This window comes from Malaclemys terrapin, chromosome 1 (genome assembly GCF_027887155.1).
Source record: "Malaclemys terrapin pileata isolate rMalTer1 chromosome 1, rMalTer1.hap1, whole genome shotgun sequence".
Classification (NCBI taxonomy): domain Eukaryota; kingdom Metazoa; phylum Chordata; order Testudines; family Emydidae; genus Malaclemys; species Malaclemys terrapin.
In genome coordinates, this window is record NC_071505.1 from 90,627,470 (window position 1) to 90,646,506 (window position 19,037).

Sequence of the window (19,037 nt, forward strand, 5' to 3'; positions counted from 1 at the left end):
CGCTTCCTGGGTTCATCAGTAGTCTCTCTGGACTCCAGGGACATTATTGACGGACCCAAGAAGCTGAGTAGCAAATACCACCTCGGCAGCAGCCCCAGAACTGTATGGGGCATATCAAAAGCAAGAGGCAACTGCATGTGAGGAGGGACAGGGCTTTTCCTAGGGCTGTTGTTGCCCTGGGAAAGGAGAAGAGAGCAAGGGGCATTGTTGCCCAGTGGGGCGCTTTGTGTTGTGTAAGCTGGCCATAGCTGGTCTGTAAGAGTTCTGTGGAGGGAAAGGTTCTGCCCTGTTCCTTGTTATATAATGAATATCCCTGCCTGGCACGTGGGAGATGGGGATTTGATTCTGATGGGGAGGATGTTGCCTTTCGAATGAGGATGGCTGCCAGCACATTCCTCACTTCCTCTGGTACTCTGTGCCATGGCTGCAGCAACCTCGGTTCAAATCCGAGGCACAGCATTGCTTTCGGTGGGGGGGATCTGCTGACAAGCACCGAGTGGCTCAGCCTGATTGCGTCCATTTGCAAAGCGAGCCAGCAGCTGGTGCCTAGTTGCCGCTTGGTAAAGGAAAGTCAATGAGGTAAATCCATCAGGAAAAGAGTAGCAGGGAAGAGTAACAGGAATCCTTCCTGGGCGCCAATATCCGGAGGCAGCGTATTCCATCCTGGAAAGGGCTGAGTTTGGAATGTCCAGCCACTGCGCATTGAAAGGAAGGATCTGCAGGCCTGAGAAGCTGCAGCCCTGAAGAGGTGCTCTGAAAGCCAAAGGGGCCTTGCGTGAGTTTGTGAAGGCGTGACTTTGAGGAGCATGTGGAAGAGGGAGGGTAGAAAGAAAGGATTGAGAGGAAGAAGGTGCTGAGCAGCCAGTCAGTGAGGGAAAGGTCCCAGGCAGGTGTGGTGGGGAGGAGCTGTGTAGCCCCCCCACAGGCAGCCTACTGAGACTTTTCCCTGCAGTGGCTTGGGATCGGGGAGGGGAGGTGCGGCAGAGGGACTCCTCCGATCTGCCCAAGGGGGGGGGGCGCACTTGGGACTCCTCCAGGCAGGGGTGACTCACGGCCCCAGCCGCAGGAGAGGAGCACAGGTGTTGGGGCCTGGTCCTGCCCTGCAGCTGAGAGATTTCAGAGAGGAAGTCCTGAGTTACAAACCAAGGACTAGGCTGGAGATCATTTCACCAGGGAAAAGAGCCTAGAGAGCGCAAATGCTAATTGTTACTGTGTCTGGCTGCAGTTCAGAAACCTGCAAGAAATGCAGAGGTCTCTGTCCAGCTTTAGTGTGGAGCTTTTCCCACCACCCACACAGCACCAGTGCAATGGACATCAGCACCCAAGAGTAAACTGCTGTCGGGGCTACAGCAGGTTTCTGAAGGAGAGAGGCACGTTGGCAGGTTGCACCTGACGTATGTACAAGTAGAATCAGACGCCAACTGCTGTAAAGCTGCAGAGCTGGCAAACGACTCTAGGTAAAAATCCAACCCAAGATTTCACCCAAAACTGAGACTAGCTCCTTCTTTGATGTTTGGGGGGGGGCGGGGAAGTTAGCTACTGTCCTAAGGACCCTCGCTCACCAACCACCTGCCACCTCATTTTCCATTTACACAGGTCCCAAGAGTCCCCAGCACTTGATGAAATAAGATTCACGAGGGAAAGGAAATGCTGTAGTATCTGCATGGGTACAGACCCCAATAAGAGCACAAACGTACGGGGAGGGTTATACCACTACCTACTCAGGAAAAGAATAGCAGATGCACCCTGTTAAGATTGATTGACAAGGGAACTAAGTCAAATATAACATAATGGGCAACTCCAGTCAGCTACTCATATCTGGTTAAATCTCCCAGCCAGACAAGGGCTAGAGAAGCAATTTCCCAACAGTTTCTGGAACAGCTAGTTCTAAAGCACCCAAGAGCAGAGGTTACTCTTGAGTTGGTTCTAACACAGGAGTTGGTTTACAATAGCAAACCCACTAAGGAATAGTGATCACAAAGGCCCACATCCCCAAAGGCATTTAGGCTCCTAACTTTCATTGAAAGTTAGGAAAATAAATACCTATGTGAATCTGAGACTATTTAATTAAGTGCAACACTCTTAGGGAAAGAATTAGACATAGCACAGACAGCTTTAGAAGTCTCATTTTTTTGTTTAAATGAGGAAGCTAGTCAAAGACACAAAAAGGAAATTAAGACACCTGGGGTCTGCATGGAGGCTAGGTCAGCAACTCTAACAGAGTCACAGAAGTTAGGCATACCCCTAACCAGACAAGGAAGTAGGAAGGCAAGGAGAATAAAACCAGTATGGCTAAATGGAAACTTCAAGAGGTTATTTGAGTCAAACAAGCATCTTTCAGAAAATGGAAATCCAGCCCTAGTGAAGCCAATAACCAAACAAACAATGGCAGGTCAAATGGAAATCTGGTGGGTTACAAGAGAATTTTGAAGAATAACAGACATTAAAAATGAGAAAAAAGTGTGTGTGTGATGTGTGTCTCTGAAGCAGGAAGCCTGGGGATCAATCTGCTTGACTCCCAAAACATAAAGGGAGAAATGGAGAGCAAAGCATTTCTTTGCATCAGTCCTCATCACTTAGAGGAGGTTGGGGGAGATGTCTATCCAAAATTGCTCTTCATGTGGTTAAGATGAAGCACAAGATATCCAAGGAGAAGAAGCCAGAACAATGGCTAGATTCAAGACCACCAATTCATGAGCTCCAGAGGATACACACTGTATTTAAAGGTATTTAAGACTGAAGTAGTTGAGCTGCAAACAAAAACATCCGCTTGTTAAGATCAGCTACTATAGCAAATGCTGTGCTTACCTTAAGCACTGAGGTGATCCTAGGAGTTTCATACCACCAGGACAACAGGTTGAAAGCTATAATTACAAATAAAATGAAGACGTAGATTTATGGGACAAGCCAGCAGGGCTTTCAAAAAGGAAAGTACAGCCCTCGTCAACTAGGAGTCTTTGAGCATGTGAACAAAACAGTGGATAAAGGAGAAGGCGTTGTTCTAATTTGGATTTTTAAAAGCTTTTGTCAGAAGCCCTTCACAAGGGGCTATAAAAGAAATTAAGGGATCAAATAAAGAGCAGGAGTAACAGGAGTTATGCAAAAGTTTCCCCTATGAGCATGTTATTTCATAATTGTCCATTACAAGGTTTTACACCTACCCCTGAAGCATTTGGTGATGACCACTGGCAGAGACAGGATCCTGGACTAGACGGACCACTAGTGCAATCTGGTGCGCTGTACTGGCAGGTTCCACAAGAAGCAGGAACCCCAAACTACCAGGAAATGCTGCTCTTGCTTACATTCCTGGTGTGGTGAGCAGTAGGAAGTCCTTCGAGGCAAGATTTCCAGCCTAGTTTAGCAGACCAGATGTCTAGCTAAGCACTGGGGCTTGTAGATACTTCTATGAAGCGACTCCCCTTTAAGAACTTTGGTGGTTTGGCCATTTCTAGTCCAACCCCTTTCATTGCGGAGTTTAAAAGCTATTCAGTTTTACCACTGCCAAAAGGCAGCATGGAGGGAGGGGTGGGGGGGCACTAATAAATACACCATACACAGGGCCAGGTGGTACCATCGGTCTTTATTAGGCAACAGTTGCTCTCTAGCACTGGGACAGGGTACATAACTGGGCACCTCTCAAAGAGCAGAAATGGTTCCTTAGAGCCATCACCAGCTATAACTTTTACAGTGAAGTGTCCCTACTCCTAATATCAGTTGGATAAATAGACAGTTTTTTCACATCATCCATAAACACCCCCCCCCCAAAAAAAAATATTACAGTGTATACATGGAAAAAGATGGGGGGATAGACAGACAGCGGGTCCATAAATAACAGCACACAAACAGGCACAGAGAGGAACCTCACACCTGAAGAAGTGCCACAGGTGTAAAGAACAAATATCATGCATGGACCATTTGCACAAGGGCAGCCTGCACTGTCCTTAAGCTATCAGTACTGCCCTCAACATCTTCTAGGTGTCCATCCCACTCCCCCCCCCCCGCTAACACTCCAGTACAGTGTTCTGTTCACCTTTAAATGAAGTGACCAGGGGAGGAGATGGTTCACCACTTCCCATGAGTGCCTGGACAAACAGGGACGGGTGCGGAACTCCTCCCCTCCCTAGTAAAGTACTGTAGCCATGGCAGACCAACCAGTGGAGGTCTGAAATGACATGGAGGATGCCATGGGCAGATACATTCCTGAACAGATTAAAAAGTCTAGGGCTTTAGAGCAAGAAGCTTTTATGGGAGTAGTTTGTTTGGAAACCAGGGTCTTAGTTTCATCCTGCCTTGGAGGGTGGGTGGGCATTAGCCTCTCCACAAACAAGCTGTATCTCTGTCCCATCTGACGAGCCAAGAAGCTGTGGTGCTGAGCCATAAAAAACAGCATCTGTTCTTGTGCCAAACTCCCAAGGTACTCGTATCACCACGTTATTGTACTCATGTGGGTTTAACGCAGAACCAGCCAACACGATCAACACATAGGACATCTCATGTACACTGATCTACCGAGATATCAGGAGCCAGAAACCAGAGGCAAGAAAGCCACTCCCGAGTGTCCCACTTATCATGGGCTGTCGACGCCAATGCGAAGCAGGAGTTCTAAGTGGAGCCTTTGAATGCATCCACCCACACGCTGGGAAGACACAAAGGACATTTTCTTTTGAGGAAATAATTACAATTATGACTCTTCCATTAAATGCCCCCCAAAAGGGGTGGGAGAGATGCGGGGGCAAGGGTGAGGCATTTCACTGCAGAATGCCCTGCGGTTCAATAACGGTGAGCATGGAACCACTGTCAAAGTGTGGTTTGATGGCAGGAGGAATTACGCCAGTAAGGTTTACATCTTAGCAAAGCTGTAGTGGACAACATTCCCAGGGTGTTTAGTTCTGTGGCATTTTAAAACCTTCGCCAGGAGCTCGCTGCAAAACAGAGGCAGAAGGTCCCACGTGTATTGTAACAGCCTTTTCTTTGCAGTAACTGAAGCTCCAACGGCGGTTGCTGCAGAAAACGGAATAAATCTAGAAAGGTTTAACAAAAATTTTGAGTTCTGCTTCTGCAATGAGACACCGTGCTTGGAGACAAGGGCTGCAGGCACCTGCTTGGATAGGATTGTATCCAGTACCACTGTAGTTCTAGCTACACACAGCACACGCACACTGAGAGCAGCAGCAATGCGTTCCTGCCAAGCGCTAGCTTCCGTATTGCTGGTGTGACCAGGAATGATTTCACACAGTCTTTGGACAGAGGCAATGTGAACGGTGGAGCAAAAAGGAAAACTGGGTCACTCCCACACCCTATCCTCTTTCAAAGTCACATGACTTGGCATTAGTACACAGAGGATCCAGCCAGCTCCAGGATCCTCCAAACCGTGACAGACATCAGGTTTATGTAAGCTCCCTCCCATGGAGGCACATCCTGACATGCAGATCAGACTGATGGGTGTGCAGGTGAGGACAGACAAAGGGGCCTGGAGCTGGGGGGAACCACCAGGTCTAGGATTTTGAGTAATGAAGTATCAAACCTTCTCTTTTTTAAAACCCGTTTTAATCTGTGCCAATGAAGAGGGCCCAGCAGGGACAGTTCTCTCCCTTCGCCTCAGCCCAGGTCTCTGCACATCCTAGGTCTCTCACCCACATGAGCAGCCCAGAAAAAAGCGCCCTTGTGCCCTCATTATGGATGCTGCTGATTTACACTAGAACTCTGCCCTCCCCCGGCCCCAACAGAGGCAGGAGGTAGCTCTGTGACCAGAGGGGGGAGAAGCACATGGGGCAGGGGGTGCTGAGAAGAAAAAATCTACTGAAACTGTTCCCGACATCTTGTAAAGACACAAACATCCCTATAAAAAAACTGTATAAAAAACACAGGGAGATTTCCTGGGTGTGGTGGGCTGGCCCCAAGCACCACCCCTCCCCCAGAGCTCCCCACACACGCAAAGTCTATAGAAAAAGGCTCCCATAAAAACAGCGTCATTAGCCCCGCCTTGAGAACGCGCTAGTGCTCTCCCCTCCCCATCCCAGCCAACCCGGAGCAGGCGGGCAGCCAGCCTGCAGGTAGAGAGTTGCCTGAGATGCTGGTTTTGCCTGGGAGGGGGTTCCAGGTGGCTCCCCTGAGGGGTCTGGGAGAGGGGAGGGGAGAGCAGCCCCCGGAACACAGACCCACCCAGCACCAGGAAATGGCACTTTTCTATCCTCAGGGCTTGCTGACCCCTCCTCCTGAGCCGGCATCGCCTCTAACCACAGCGAGGGGCAAGGGAGTGGGGGAGCTGCTAGCAGCCGCTGGCCTGGTTATACAGACTAGAACAGCACTAGCCAGATTCCAGTCCTGCCACCAGGCCTGAACGCAGCCAATCACTAGGAAAGCTAACCCTGGGCTAGTCCAGAGCCCTCCCCGGCCCAAGTGATTCCACTTGCATGGCCCTAATCTAGAACGGTCTGCTCTAAAGAGGGACTATAATGGGGGAGAGTCCAGTCTGATGGCTCACAAGGCTGGCTTTGGCCGCAAGGCCCCTGGGCTAGGAGGCGGCAATAGCGGTGCCTCCGCTCAGTTTGACGATCATTTGCTGGCAGTCGTTGCAGGAGCGCTTGTCCCCCACTTTCTCCAGCGTGCGGGCTGCTTCTGCCAGCAGGACTGCGCGCTGGCCTGGGGACGAGAGGAAGGAGAGGGGGAGGTGGCGGCAGGCCAGGAGAATCGCCGTGGCTCGCTCTCTCTGTCCTGGCAGAGCGTCCAGCTCACCTGTGCAGGAGAAGAAAAACCATTGCAACCAAGCCTGGCATAACTCTAGCCCAACCCCGGCACTGGGGATCCTGTCGGTCACCATAAAACGCAGCCTTCTCCGGGCTGGCTGACCGCTGCGGAGGTCAATACACCACGCCTGAGTAGGATGGGATGAAACCTTCAGGGAGTTATTTTAAGGCAGCAAGGTGAGGTGGCCCAAACTGCAGTTTGGCCAGGATCGCAGCCTTAACACCCAGATCCCAGGGAAAACACAGACTGGATCTATTACCAGGGGCCAGACCCTCAGTTCCAAATTTAACTTGTGCCAATATTCGTAATCTCGGATGCTCACTGTGACCTGAGCAAAGACATTTGCTTGCTAAGAGGAATTTTTTTTTTTTTTTAAGCTGATGGCTTTTCTTTAGGAAATCAGCACTTTAAACTTTACCCTGATCTGTGAATTCCCGGCTTCCTAAAGGTAGCTCATTAGGTTACTTCACTCCCCTTAAATTCAGCTCAATGATGGTTTTTAAGAAGCATTTTAAGGCTTGCCCTGTGACTTGAAGCCCCGGGGCCTGGTTTCCGTTGCTAGAATATAGGCGTCTCCAGTGAGATGCCATCTTCTGCTGGAGTCTGTGTAGGGATCCCAGGCTCTGCTGGGATCTATTTCCCTGAACCAGAGCACCAAAGCCTCACAAACCCCAGCAGCTCAGCTACGGACTTCAGGAAGACCTAACAGATCCTGCAGCCTGCCTCCAACCCCTGCATCGTTCAGCAAGGTCACTGCCAACACGCACCATGCCGGGCAGCTCAGTGCCAGACACTAAGCCTTGCCAAATAACCCCCTGCTTGCCAAAGAGCCCACGGCACAAAAGAATGCTACAGACCCCTCTCCCAACAGGGAGCTTGTTCCCACACCGACCTTGTTTGCCGCTCTGGGGGGTGCGTCGCCTCAAGCTGTGCTCCAGCAGCTGGTGAGTGCGGGTGGGGCTGGCGCCTGCCATCAAGCGCACAGTAGCCTCGTGCAGGAACACCTGGGGGGAAGAGAGCAGAAGGCAACGATGGGCAGCCTCACACTGGGAAGATCCTACGTCCATACTGCATATCCCATGCTGCCGCCACGTGGGACAGAGCTCCCAGCTCACAAGCAGGGACATGGTTTCCCCTCGCGCCAGGCCTCTGGCACTCCCTACTGAGTGGTCCCAAAATGGGGGCAAGAAAGGAGTGAGAAGCAAAGCTGTTACATTGCCAGGGTACAGGAGGGCGAGGAAGGGGCTGGGTGGAAGAGGCTGGCAGGAGCAGATCAACACAGGATCCAGGGCAGAAAATGGAAGAGGTGTGGCCTCCTTATCTCAGAGAACAGGTCTGATGTCCCGGGAACAGAGCTGGCCATGAGAACCGGGACAGTGGGGTTAGCTGTTTAACACAGGCTGTTTACACACATTTAGAACTAGACAGGATAAAGCTCTGCAGGTTAGAACATAAGGAGTAACCCTGCACTGACTAGGGACATGGAGTGGGAAGAGAGGGAGGACCCCGGATGAGACACGAGGGGTTGCACCGTACTTCTCAGCCACTGTTTAGCACATGGGTAAACAGAGTCCCACATTGCATAGACTCTTCCTCCACCCGGCTCTCCAGTGGCCCAGCCTGAGCAGGGAGATCACAGGAATTACAAGTGGAAAACCCCAGGCCTTCACCTCCGTCCCTTCCATATGGCGCACACATCCCCTCAGGACACTACAGGACTCTGTTCACAGGATGCTCCCTGGTGCTTTGTCCAATCAGTGAAAAGCATCCAAATGACAGAACCCAAGTCCTCCATTTATCCACAGAGCAGGAGCAGCATGGACAGACAGGGCATGGTTCCCTGTCCTACCCTCTGCCAATGGCCTCAATCCAACTTGCAGTCACCTCTAGGGACAGGAGGGTTAGTCTCTCATTGGCAATCTCAGCAGTGTATACCACAAAGGAGGCCAATTAACTAATATAGACACCTGCCCATTGGGAACAGGACGGATACTGCCAGCTCCCCACCCAGCTGTCGGAGGGGAGTGGCTCTCGCTTACTAAGTGCCTGGGGAAAGACTGAATGCTGTTGGAGATGTGAGAACTCCATGCGCTATCTCCAGCCCCTGTGCCATTCTGTCCTCTTCTGCACTTCAGATTTACAAACTCAAGTGACGAAGCTTCTTTGGGGCGACTATTTGGAAGTGTGGTGCTGTGCAGAGCAGGCTGAAAACGAACACTGCTTGCTCTGTGGGACCGAGGGGAAGGCAGATGGGAATGAGAAAAGAGGCAGAACTTTACCTTGCGATAAGCGGGCCTGAAGCCATGGGCCAGTTTGCGCAAGCTGCCGAGGTCTCGCTGGAAACCCGTCAGCTCAGAGGCCGAGGCGTGGTAGGTCTCACCCAGGACCTGGCTGGAGTTCGCCTGCTTCTGCCACAGTGTGGTGCGGAGTGAGAGCAGTAAGTCACAGGTCAGCAGCTGGATCATCTGCAAGGAGCCCCCCAAGAGAGGATGGAGAAGATAAGTGACCTAACAGCTGCCCACTGCAGAGTGGCCAGGATTATCCATGGCTGGGAGCAGCAGTGCCCTCTAGCTGCGAGCAGGCAGAGTGACCAGCCCACCTGAGCAGAACCACTTTGCTAAATGCCTCAAGTAATTTTGAAGGGGAATTTAGTGCTGCCGAGAGGTGCCCAAATCAATGGCTCTGGGGACCAAAGTCCTCTCCTTCGTTTCAGAACAGGAAGGACCATTTCTAGAGGGCAAGTACTGCTGACATGGTGTTATGGCTCTGCGATGTGGTGCCGGCTCAGCAGATCAGCCACCAAAAATCCAAAACAACCTTCAGTCACTACCAAGCTGAGCTGGATTCAAACCACCAGCCGAGGCAAAAGGCTCCACATTTGACCAGTCACCTGGAGCCATCCTGCCCCAGAGAGTTAGTTACCCCCGAGCCAGGCTGTGGTAACTTGAGACCCTTAAAGCTAGAGGCTGCAGGACAGCATGCCTAAAGCAAGCAAGCACTTGATGCGCCCTCCTTCAGCACACCACAACCTGCTCTGTATTGTTACACTGAATCACAGAAAGGAAATTTTGACGACCACATTTGGCTTGATCCATTAACCACATCAGTGCCCTCCACAGCTGCACAGTGACAGGCCGGCCCGCTTGCAGATGGCTATGGGAGAGCCACCAGTCCCACCTCAGAGCTCCATGGTGTCACCCAGGGCGACACCACCCTTAAACACACACTCTAGTTACACACCAAGAGGCTATTCCAAATGGAATCAGCAGCGCCAGGCTTCCTTGGCGGTTTTCCCATCCAAGTACTGACCAGGCAGTAGCTTACTGAGATCGACCAAGATCTCCGCCAGAGGCAGAACGCTACAGACCAGAGAGAGCTCTACCACATGCAGAAAAGGGAGGCCTTGTCCCCGCCCAAGCTCCCTGAATCCCACCCGTTGCTGCTCCCAGGCAGGGGAGATGGGGTGTTATCCTAGCCATCCTTCGGAGAGTCTACCTGCGCTGCAGAAATGGAGAGTGCCTCTGTACTGCACTGCAGAAACATTGCACAAGTACTGCCAGAACATGCAATGCAACTACAATGCACTACAGCTGCCCCCCAGGAATAACAGAGGGCCAGAGCCCAGCATCCCACATGTCCTGCAGGGAAGCCCGCGCTTTGCGGTGCTCTGAAAAGTAAAGATACGAGAGATGCACCGATGCAGAGAAATGGCTTTGTACAATCTTACTCCTGTTGAGGAGGGGAACTAACCGCTCAAATGATGTCAAGTGCCCCGAACCAGACCAGAGTGGACATAAGCAGTCCCTACTTTACAGATTTATCAGTGGCCTCAGAGCAGACCAGAGATGGGGGCTGCTACGGGAACAAATCAATAAGGAGGTGACTAACAGAAGGGGTGGCAACAGGCAAGATGACACGGCCAAGCACTGAGCTGCAACCATGTGCCGCCAGCATAGCACTACAACAGAGAGTCACCTCCACATCAAGCAGGAGGGGCGGGAAGGCTGAATGAGGCGCCCATCTCTCCCTCTTCTCCAGTCATAAGCATGGGATACTGGGGGGAGGGAAATCCTCTCCAGCCTGGAGCAGAGCAGAAGCGGGGGGAAGTGTGACACGCCTTGAACTCCTCCACAAGGGCAGACCAGAGCAACGTTCTGGCCTTAATGAAAACGACATGGTAGTTCCCTGCAGGAATCAGGAAGGAAGCTCAAGCTAGCAGAGGGCACCCTGGACCCTTACATTGTTGAGGCCAGTGTTAGAGACACCACTGCTCATGTTAAGGCTGTTCCACAGGTGGCTGCTGGCCCTCTCGCAGTGACCAAAGGAGCTCTGCTGCCCATCTGCCTTCCCCGACAGGGAGGCCTGCATGGCTTTGCATACATGGAAGATCGCTTTCACCAGGGCATTCCTGAAAGACAGAGACAGGGCAACGCTTTCAAACAGTGCTGTGTCCAGGCCTTTCCAGCAGCTGCTCTAAAGCACCTTCCAGTTCTAATCAAACAAGCCTTGAGCCTTCAAGGACCTTTACTGAACCGAACTTAAGTCCTAAGGGAAATGAGTTGAGTGGTCTCAGCCTTCTCCCCCCCCCGAATCGGTTCAGATCACAAAAAAACCCATCACATAATCTGGCATAAGAGGCCTGCCAACCCAGAGAAGTTGCAGACTGGTATAGACTTGTGCAGCACAGGCAGACCCAAGGGCATGGGGGGCACCCATCACAAAGCCCGTGTCTGTACATGTGCTAGTAGCTCTAGGACCACTGAGGGCTTGTCTACACTTACAGCAGTGCAGCTGGGCTGCTGTGGCACTTAGCGAAGACACTATCTACACTGACAGGATAGCTTCTCCCATCGGCGTAGGTAATCCACCTCCCCGAGACGCGGTAGCTATGTCGACAGGAGAAGCTCTCCATAGCACTGTCTACACCTGAGCAACATAGTTATACCAACATACATTTGTAGTGTAGACCAAGCCTGAGTTTCTGTCTACAGGAGCCCACATGCAGCTAGACGAAGGGGCTTTCATCAGTGAGGGGCACTGCTGCTGCTTTCAGTGTTATTAGGAAAGGTTTACATGCTTTCCCCTCACACAGGGCGTCAGCCTAGGGAACTCAGAGAGAAAGGACCCAGAAGAGGATAACCTTCCCCCACAATTTTTCGTTTAGATAGCCCGTACAGGGGCATTACATTCCCACGGGACTTTCCCCAACCCACTGCCCAGAGATCTGCAACACAGGCACTGATCAACATGAGAATGAACACTCCTACGTGTTGGACGTTTCCACATCATGCCATTGCATCAGCAGGCTCTGAAACAATCTCCCAGCGTGACACTGCAACCACCTTCTGATGCAGCACTAATAGGGTTAGCCAACAGGACAAGTGTCAACATGTGCCTGGCCCCACAGAACATCTGCTTTCAATTGGGCCATTGATATAGTCATTTCTGGAAAGATATGGTGGTTTGACCAAGGTAAAAGGCCCACGCACTCAGACATCTCCAGGGATTTGGGCATCCGCTCCACTTCTGTGAAACGTGACCTCACGCCTGCATCGTCCCCTCTGAGCCAACTGATTGCCATGCCGATTGCCGCTGACCACCATCTGCACACCAAATCAGGGCCTGTGGAAACAGTAAGACAACACTGCAGCCAGGGAAAGCACAAAAAACTGTGCCGAGATCAGATAAGTAGAAGGATAATGCCTGATATTTCTAGTGCCTTCCACCTTGATGGATCCAGAAGAGCTTTAGGGAATGTATGGATAGAAGTTATTTCACCCAGCACTGAAATGCAGCCGTCTCTAGGGTGAAATGCCGCAACTTCTCGACAGCACATCATAATGCTACACAATAGGCTAGGAGAAGAAGTGAAGAACACTGTACTCACTCAAAACTGCAAGGGGAATTTTTGGCCTTCAGAACGTAGTCAGCCTAGCCAGACTCTCTCCCTTACTCTAATGAAGAGGGGCATGGGATCTTCAGATGACAAGCTGTCAAGATCTCAGTTTTCCTCTCTCATCCAAAGAGCAGCTACTCCAGCAGCACACAGAATGCTCGCACATTGGTTCCCGCTGACTGAGTGGAGTTTACTGAATCACCTAACTTTGCCTTGAAGATCTCCCATCCGAGCACAAACCAGACCCAACCTTGCTAGGGTAAGGGTGTTTGCTTCTACTAGCCTGACCTATTTCCAGCTTCATAGACTATCAGGGTTGGAAGGGACCTCAGGAGGTCAACTAGTCCAACCCCCTGCTCAAAGCAGGACCAAGCCCCAGACAGATTTTTGCTCCAAATCCCTAAATGGCCCCCTCAAGGATTGAACTCACAACCCTGGGTTTAGCAGGCCAATGCTCAAACCACTGAGCTATCCCTCCAGTGACTGTATCACTAGCCAACCCTATTCCTGGGGGGCAAGAGGTCTTCCCCTTGTGAGATCAGAGAGTCCTGCCCACTGCTCTTGTGTGTGTGTATGTTGCACCCATTTGCTCTCTGACAGCTGGAAGCTCTCAAGTGCAGGAGTGGTCCTTCCGAGGGTTTGGAAAGTGCCTATCACATCTTGGGCACTGCAGCAACATACACAGCCACCACAATCCACTCCGTCCACCTGAAGTTGCCAGTGGAGTTTCTATTCCGTGGAGCTGAACTGCTGTAGGTGGTGTGCTGCTGAATAGCTCTGTCCCAGCCCAGAAGGGGCTGCACGTCAGCAGAGGCTGATTCCCCTGTAGTTAGTAAACCCCCAAGAAGACGGGTGCTTCAGAAGCTGGGCTATCATTAAGACTCCCAGAGATGGAGCAGCTTTGAACCACGACACTCACCCAGGGCTGACTTCAGCACCGAACTGCTATTGAAAGGTGGTGTCCCGCTTCCCATCGAGTCCACAAAGGAGTTGACTAATTTCAGGTACTCCAAAGCACTGGAGAATTCACTGCAAGCACAGGCAAGACGACATTCACTAGGCAGCAAGGCATGAGATGCCACATTTGCAGCGTGTGACAATATAATCTGGATGAGTCGCATTCATAAGCTCCACTGACCCATTAGGTTAGTGAGTTAGGGGGCAGGTACAGGAGTTCAAGCTCGGAGTAGTGCTGCTTTACTACGAGCAACCTTCCCCCAGCCTGGAAGAATACGACTGGGTCAAGACGAAGCCGGCTGGGTACGTCTACACTGCAGCTGGGCGTGTGCCTCCCCACACGGGTAAACAGACTCATGCTAGCTCGGGCAGTGTGGACATCACAGCTGTGGCGGAGACTGAGACTGACACTAGCCACCTGAGCTCAGACCCAGGGCTCGGGCAGGCTTGGATTTAGGTGGCTAACCTGAGCGTTCACTGGAGCCGCATCCACCACACTTCTCTTTTTAGTGCACTAGCTCGAGTGAAGCTAGCTTGTGTCTGTCTACCCATGCTGAGACGCGCCCTCCCAGCTGCAGTGTAGACAGACCCATCCAGGTTGTGCTGGGCAGAGGAAGAGAGGCCAGGTTTAAGATTCACCCAGAGCAGTGAATTAACCTCCGGTGTAATTGCAGAGATGTTTGCACTCAGGGTCTGTCTGGACTTCAAGCTGGCGGGGGTGCAGGGGGGGGGGGGGGAGAATGGTGTTAAATGTCCAGCTCGAGGAGACATACCCATGCCAGCTCTGATCGAGCAAGCACACGGCATACAAGGGGTTTCCTACCCTGAGTACGATCCTGACTGAGACCCAGGTGGCTAGCCCCTCCCACCACTGCAGCTCCCATTCTGTTTTTAGCATGCTAGCTCAATCAGAGCCGGTTCAGGTAGGTCTCCTCAAACTGGGAATTACTCCTTACGGCTTCAATGTAGTCAGATCCTCAGTCTCCAGGGGGCAGTGTTAGCTAGTGCTTCACTGTCAGTGTCATCAGGGCCAGGAGTACACTCAATATTAGCCCCAAGGTCTCAACCAACATGCTCTACCTGCTCTGTAAGTCAGTTGATAGGTGGGAAAACACAAACCCTAAAAACGCAATTTATTATGGGAAGGACTAGTTGGAACGAACAGAGGAGAATTACTGTGTGTAACAAGTGACGTTTATGGGAAAGACAACATTTGCTCTAACATTTTAATTAGCACTTTAAATTTTATAGATGCTGTCTGGAAGCTGCCAGCCTTCTCTCCAGTATGACACCTGCTGACATTAGGTGAGACAATATTACGAGTCCTTTATAGGCTCCTTTCCATGCGTGGCTTCCAAGACAATCTGAACTACATTTCAGCAAGTCACAAAAGCTATCAAATGTTCTCAACCTTGGCCAAAGACAACAGCACATGTTGTACTTATCCAGTTCCTTTGTGTCTGTCACAGAGGATTTGGGGATCCTGTCCATGGAAAATGTATTTGTATTAGGAGAGACCCCTGCCAATTAGAGACATAGGGCTACCTTCTCACAGCAGTCCACGCACAGTATACAACACCTTGCAACCTTTCCGCTTCATTAGCAGTAGCTGGTCATACATCGATTTCAATGAGCTGGATCAAGTTGTTTGTCACCCACTGGGACTATACCAGTACTTAGATTTACAAATAAAAACGTAACTAAACCTGCACTATAATAAAAACTACACTTTTTCCTAACTGATCGGGGGGTGGGGAGGGGAGAAGTGTGGTGTCCTCTTGGACCAAAGCCCTCTTTTGGGGGGCAGATCACTACAGAACTTCACAGATTTGAGAGAGACAATTAGGACTGGTCTAGGACAAGGCATGACCATAGTTCAGTCCTAAACTAGACAACTCAGAGAATAAAAAGCAACTCTTTGCTTTCCCTCAGATGTGGTGACAGAGACCAATGACAAAGACTGCAGCCAAAACCTGCTCTGCCACTCACACATCTATATATTTTGGTTTGGTTTACACTGCTGGTAAATGCAACTTAACATTTTTTATTTAGCTATCAAGATACCAACAAACAGATGTTAGGCATGGAGCTGGTGTATGTCCCCAAGTCTCTCTCCAAGTGTCTGGGCCCAAAACTGTTACAGCTAAGTTTTCTCCTTCAAATTCAAGTGGCGGGGGGTTTGGCAGGTCCTGAGTTCAATCCCCACTACTGATCAGTGGCCCTTATTAGTTACATTAGGGTGGTAAGTTTGATTGAAAAGATGTAAGTTAATTTACTAGGAGCCCTGAGGACAATAACTATGAATGCAGCCCTTGATGCCCCAGAGTATTGGGTCCCCCTCATCTAGACAGTAATAACCTAAGCACTGAAACTCACCAGGGCTCCTCCTCCTCCTGTCCCGTGGACCCTTTCCTGGCCTGAGGCTTCACGAGGGAATCCACAGCTCTCTCCAACAGATTCTCACAGAAGGCCTGGTGAACCTGGGCTATGGGATCAGCTGGAAAAGAGAACAAGAGTCTTGCTCTTTTCTTATTCACAAACCCAAGCATCTCCAGACACAACAAGACCAGCTGGAGGAGGGAAGCAGACTCCAAGACAGAAACATTAGGAGCCAGCAAGAGGGATGTTCTTGAGGGACTGGTGCAGGGACCTAAAAGATCCCCAAAATTCAAACTTTTGACTTATTCAAAGTGACCCTCCACACCTCTGTTGGTTTGTTCATTATTAGTGATCTAGCTCTGCACAACCAGCCCACAGATCCCAATCTGGAATGCCACTTCACCCATGTAAAATAACAGGTATGATACTGTTCTAAAGAGAAAGGACCATGGTTTTACCCCTCTTAGTCACTCAGCCCTTCACCTTGAGAGAATGCTGCTCCGTTATGTGACTGGAGAACAGTGGCGGGACTATGTGCAGAAACACAGCACACGATAGGAAATGAAGGGATTAAACTTGCCCTCTCAGCTGCTAGCAATGGAGGAAATCAAGTGATCTTGACTTGGGGGGGGTGCAGGAATTGGAGAAGCTCTGGGATCAGGTACTGTAAGCTGTCCCAGATATTAGAGGCGAGAAAAGAATTCCTGTGCAAGATGTTGGACGGTCATGCATTTGAAAGTGTCAGACACACAGTGGCTCTTACCTGGGTTCCTCGGGGCACAGTACAGACTCTCCTTTGTAGCAGCTTTCACTGTCCAGCTCCGTTCCACAAAAAACCTCTGTCCCAGCGGGTGACACAGCCAGCGCAGGGAGTCGGGAATGGCACTCCGCTCTGCGCTACACAGGCTCTGGGCCTTATTTAAGAAATAACCCTGGGGAGAAAGGAGAAGGGTGCCAAGAAGAGGGAGAGAGACATGCAAACATCATGCATATGGCTCAGTGACAGCAAGCACAAGGGCAAGGTTCATTACAGGCCAGCGCATAAGAATTCCAATTCAGTGGAATTGTTGGGCACCACTGTGAGAATCAGGGGCCAAACATACCAGGGGGAAAACAGAGGGGTCTAAACCCCAACGAACAAGCAATTGAATCAGCTGATTGTATACAGTATTACTGTACTATAAAAGCATAGAGTAACATCTTATGAAAGCAGGTCACCCTGGTGATTAATATTACACAATGTGGAATTATGGATACTCGCTGATATTATGCTGTGTATGACCAAACAAAGGGAGAAACCTGTTTTCTCCCAGACAGGAGGAAAGGCAGCTACCTGTCTCCAGTGTAATTTAAGCAGCGTGGAATCAAAACAATGGAAGCCCCATTGACATGCAAATCAGCAAGGGGATGGAAAGTGACTGGAAGGGAAGAACAGCAAGAAGCCTTACTGGCTTTTGATAACAGAGACAATGAACATTATGGGGGGCAAAAAGGCATTTGAGTTACCCATCCCTTGGGCTTCAAGGGGGTCAGAGCTCTTGAAAACACAGAACATTGGATTCTTCAAGCAAAGGGGTTGAAGTCTTTGGGAATTGAGTTTAGGTAAGGATTGTAACTTGCTGAAGTTAAGTTTTAGTCTTAGAAGCGTATTTTTTACTTTTGTTTGCTTGTAACCCTCTCTCTTTGTGCCGTATACTCGGTAACACTTAAACTTGTGTCCTTTCGGTAAACAAACTTTGATTTACTTTTACTATAACCCTTTCCAGTGCACTGATTGAAATAAGAGTGTCAAACCCCAGTTAAATTAATGAGCTGCAGTGTATTGTCTTGCTGAAGGAGCAACGAACTGAAGCTTCTGAGGGTGTTCAGTAAAGGGGGAGACGTCTCTGGGGAACTCAGGAGTTGGGGTTCACTGTTATCTGCAAGGCAAGATTTGGACTGGCAGAGCCCCGAAAAGTTTGCTGGCAAGGCAGACAAACTGGTGCATCAGGGAGCTGTCACACAGCTTAGCTGTAGCAAAGCTCTCACTGGCTGAGGCTGAGAGGGGGAACATAGTAATGCTCGGTTCTGGGAACCCCAGCAGATTGTCACAGGGAGACAGTTTGGGGGAAATTCAGGACTGGGAGGGTGTTGGGGTCACTCTGTAAAAAGTAACCAGGTGGTAGAAGACAGGGTGTGTGACCTGCATGCCTGTAGGCTGTCTGTTGTGTCAGGCTGTGAGCCATGGCAGCATAGCACTGAAGGCACCCAGAGCCGCAGGGAAGGTGGTGACCACCCCTCACTGGTCTGGGTTGAACCCCAAAGCGTCACAACCACCAAGACCTAACTATGCGCCCTTTGGCTAAACAGTGACTGACTGGAGATAAGCAGGCCTTCCCTGCTCAGAGCTCTGCTGGGAGGCACTGGGGGGAGAACAGTGGGACTCACTCACCGCCAGGAAGCCCAGCTTGCCTCCGCAGCGGGTTTTCAGGCCGACAGCAGCAGTCAGGTGGATCTCTGCCATCATGCTGGGTGGGATCTTCTCCTCTGCGCACTCAGCCAGATTCACAGCGCACAGGGCCATGTGCAAACCTGAGTAGGCCGAGCTGGATGGAAGTTTACCTGTGCCACAGAGAGAGGAGAAGAATTCACCTCTCCTATACAGTCACCATGCAAAACAGATCCTAGTGCAACTAATACAATTACCGTGTATCTCACAGCCTGCACCCTACACAGTCTGGACCATCTTGGCAGAAAAAGTTTATCGTGCCATAGGCACCACGACCCAGTGCTCTGCGTACAGAGCAGCTGCACCTGAACTTCTCTTCCTGGATTCTGTGAGCTACAGCCACAGCTCTGTACTTTCCCTGCTTCCCCACCCCAGCTCTCCAAGAGCCAAACAGCCATGGAAGGAGTCATGTGCTGCTGCACGCATCATCGCTGGAATAGCCAGCTTCCTTCGGGGCCCAGAACTGTACAGGTATTTGAATAGCACGATCAAGAAGGGTGGAGAATTGCTCAGGGTGGTCCAATGGGGCCTAACCAGCATTAATTGGATAAAATTGGCAAAGGGCAGCTT

At 50.7% G+C, this 19,037-nt stretch overlaps 1 protein-coding gene across 2 annotated transcripts in view; it reads right to left on the bottom strand.

Annotated features, from left to right (window-relative positions):
• Positions 1 to 3,561: 3,561 nt before the first annotated feature.
• SREBF2 (sterol regulatory element binding transcription factor 2) overlaps positions 3,562 to 19,037 on the bottom strand; it is a 41,649-nt gene continuing 26,173 nt past the window's right edge. For both annotated transcript variants that reach the window (XM_054030626.1, XM_054030635.1), the window contains exons 11-19: positions 18,411 to 18,580; positions 16,743 to 16,911; positions 15,977 to 16,097; positions 13,563 to 13,672; positions 12,237 to 12,369; positions 10,987 to 11,155; positions 9,027 to 9,212; positions 7,640 to 7,751; positions 3,562 to 6,735 (exon numbers count right to left, since the gene is read on the bottom strand). In XM_054030626.1, coding sequence (XP_053886601.1) covers positions 6,515 to 6,735; positions 7,640 to 7,751; positions 9,027 to 9,212; positions 10,987 to 11,155; positions 12,237 to 12,369; positions 13,563 to 13,672; positions 15,977 to 16,097; positions 16,743 to 16,911; positions 18,411 to 18,580 — 1,391 coding nt within the window. In that variant the 3' untranslated portion in view covers positions 3,562 to 6,514. The remainder of the gene's footprint in view (positions 6,736 to 7,639; positions 7,752 to 9,026; positions 9,213 to 10,986; positions 11,156 to 12,236; positions 12,370 to 13,562; positions 13,673 to 15,976; positions 16,098 to 16,742; positions 16,912 to 18,410; positions 18,581 to 19,037) is intronic.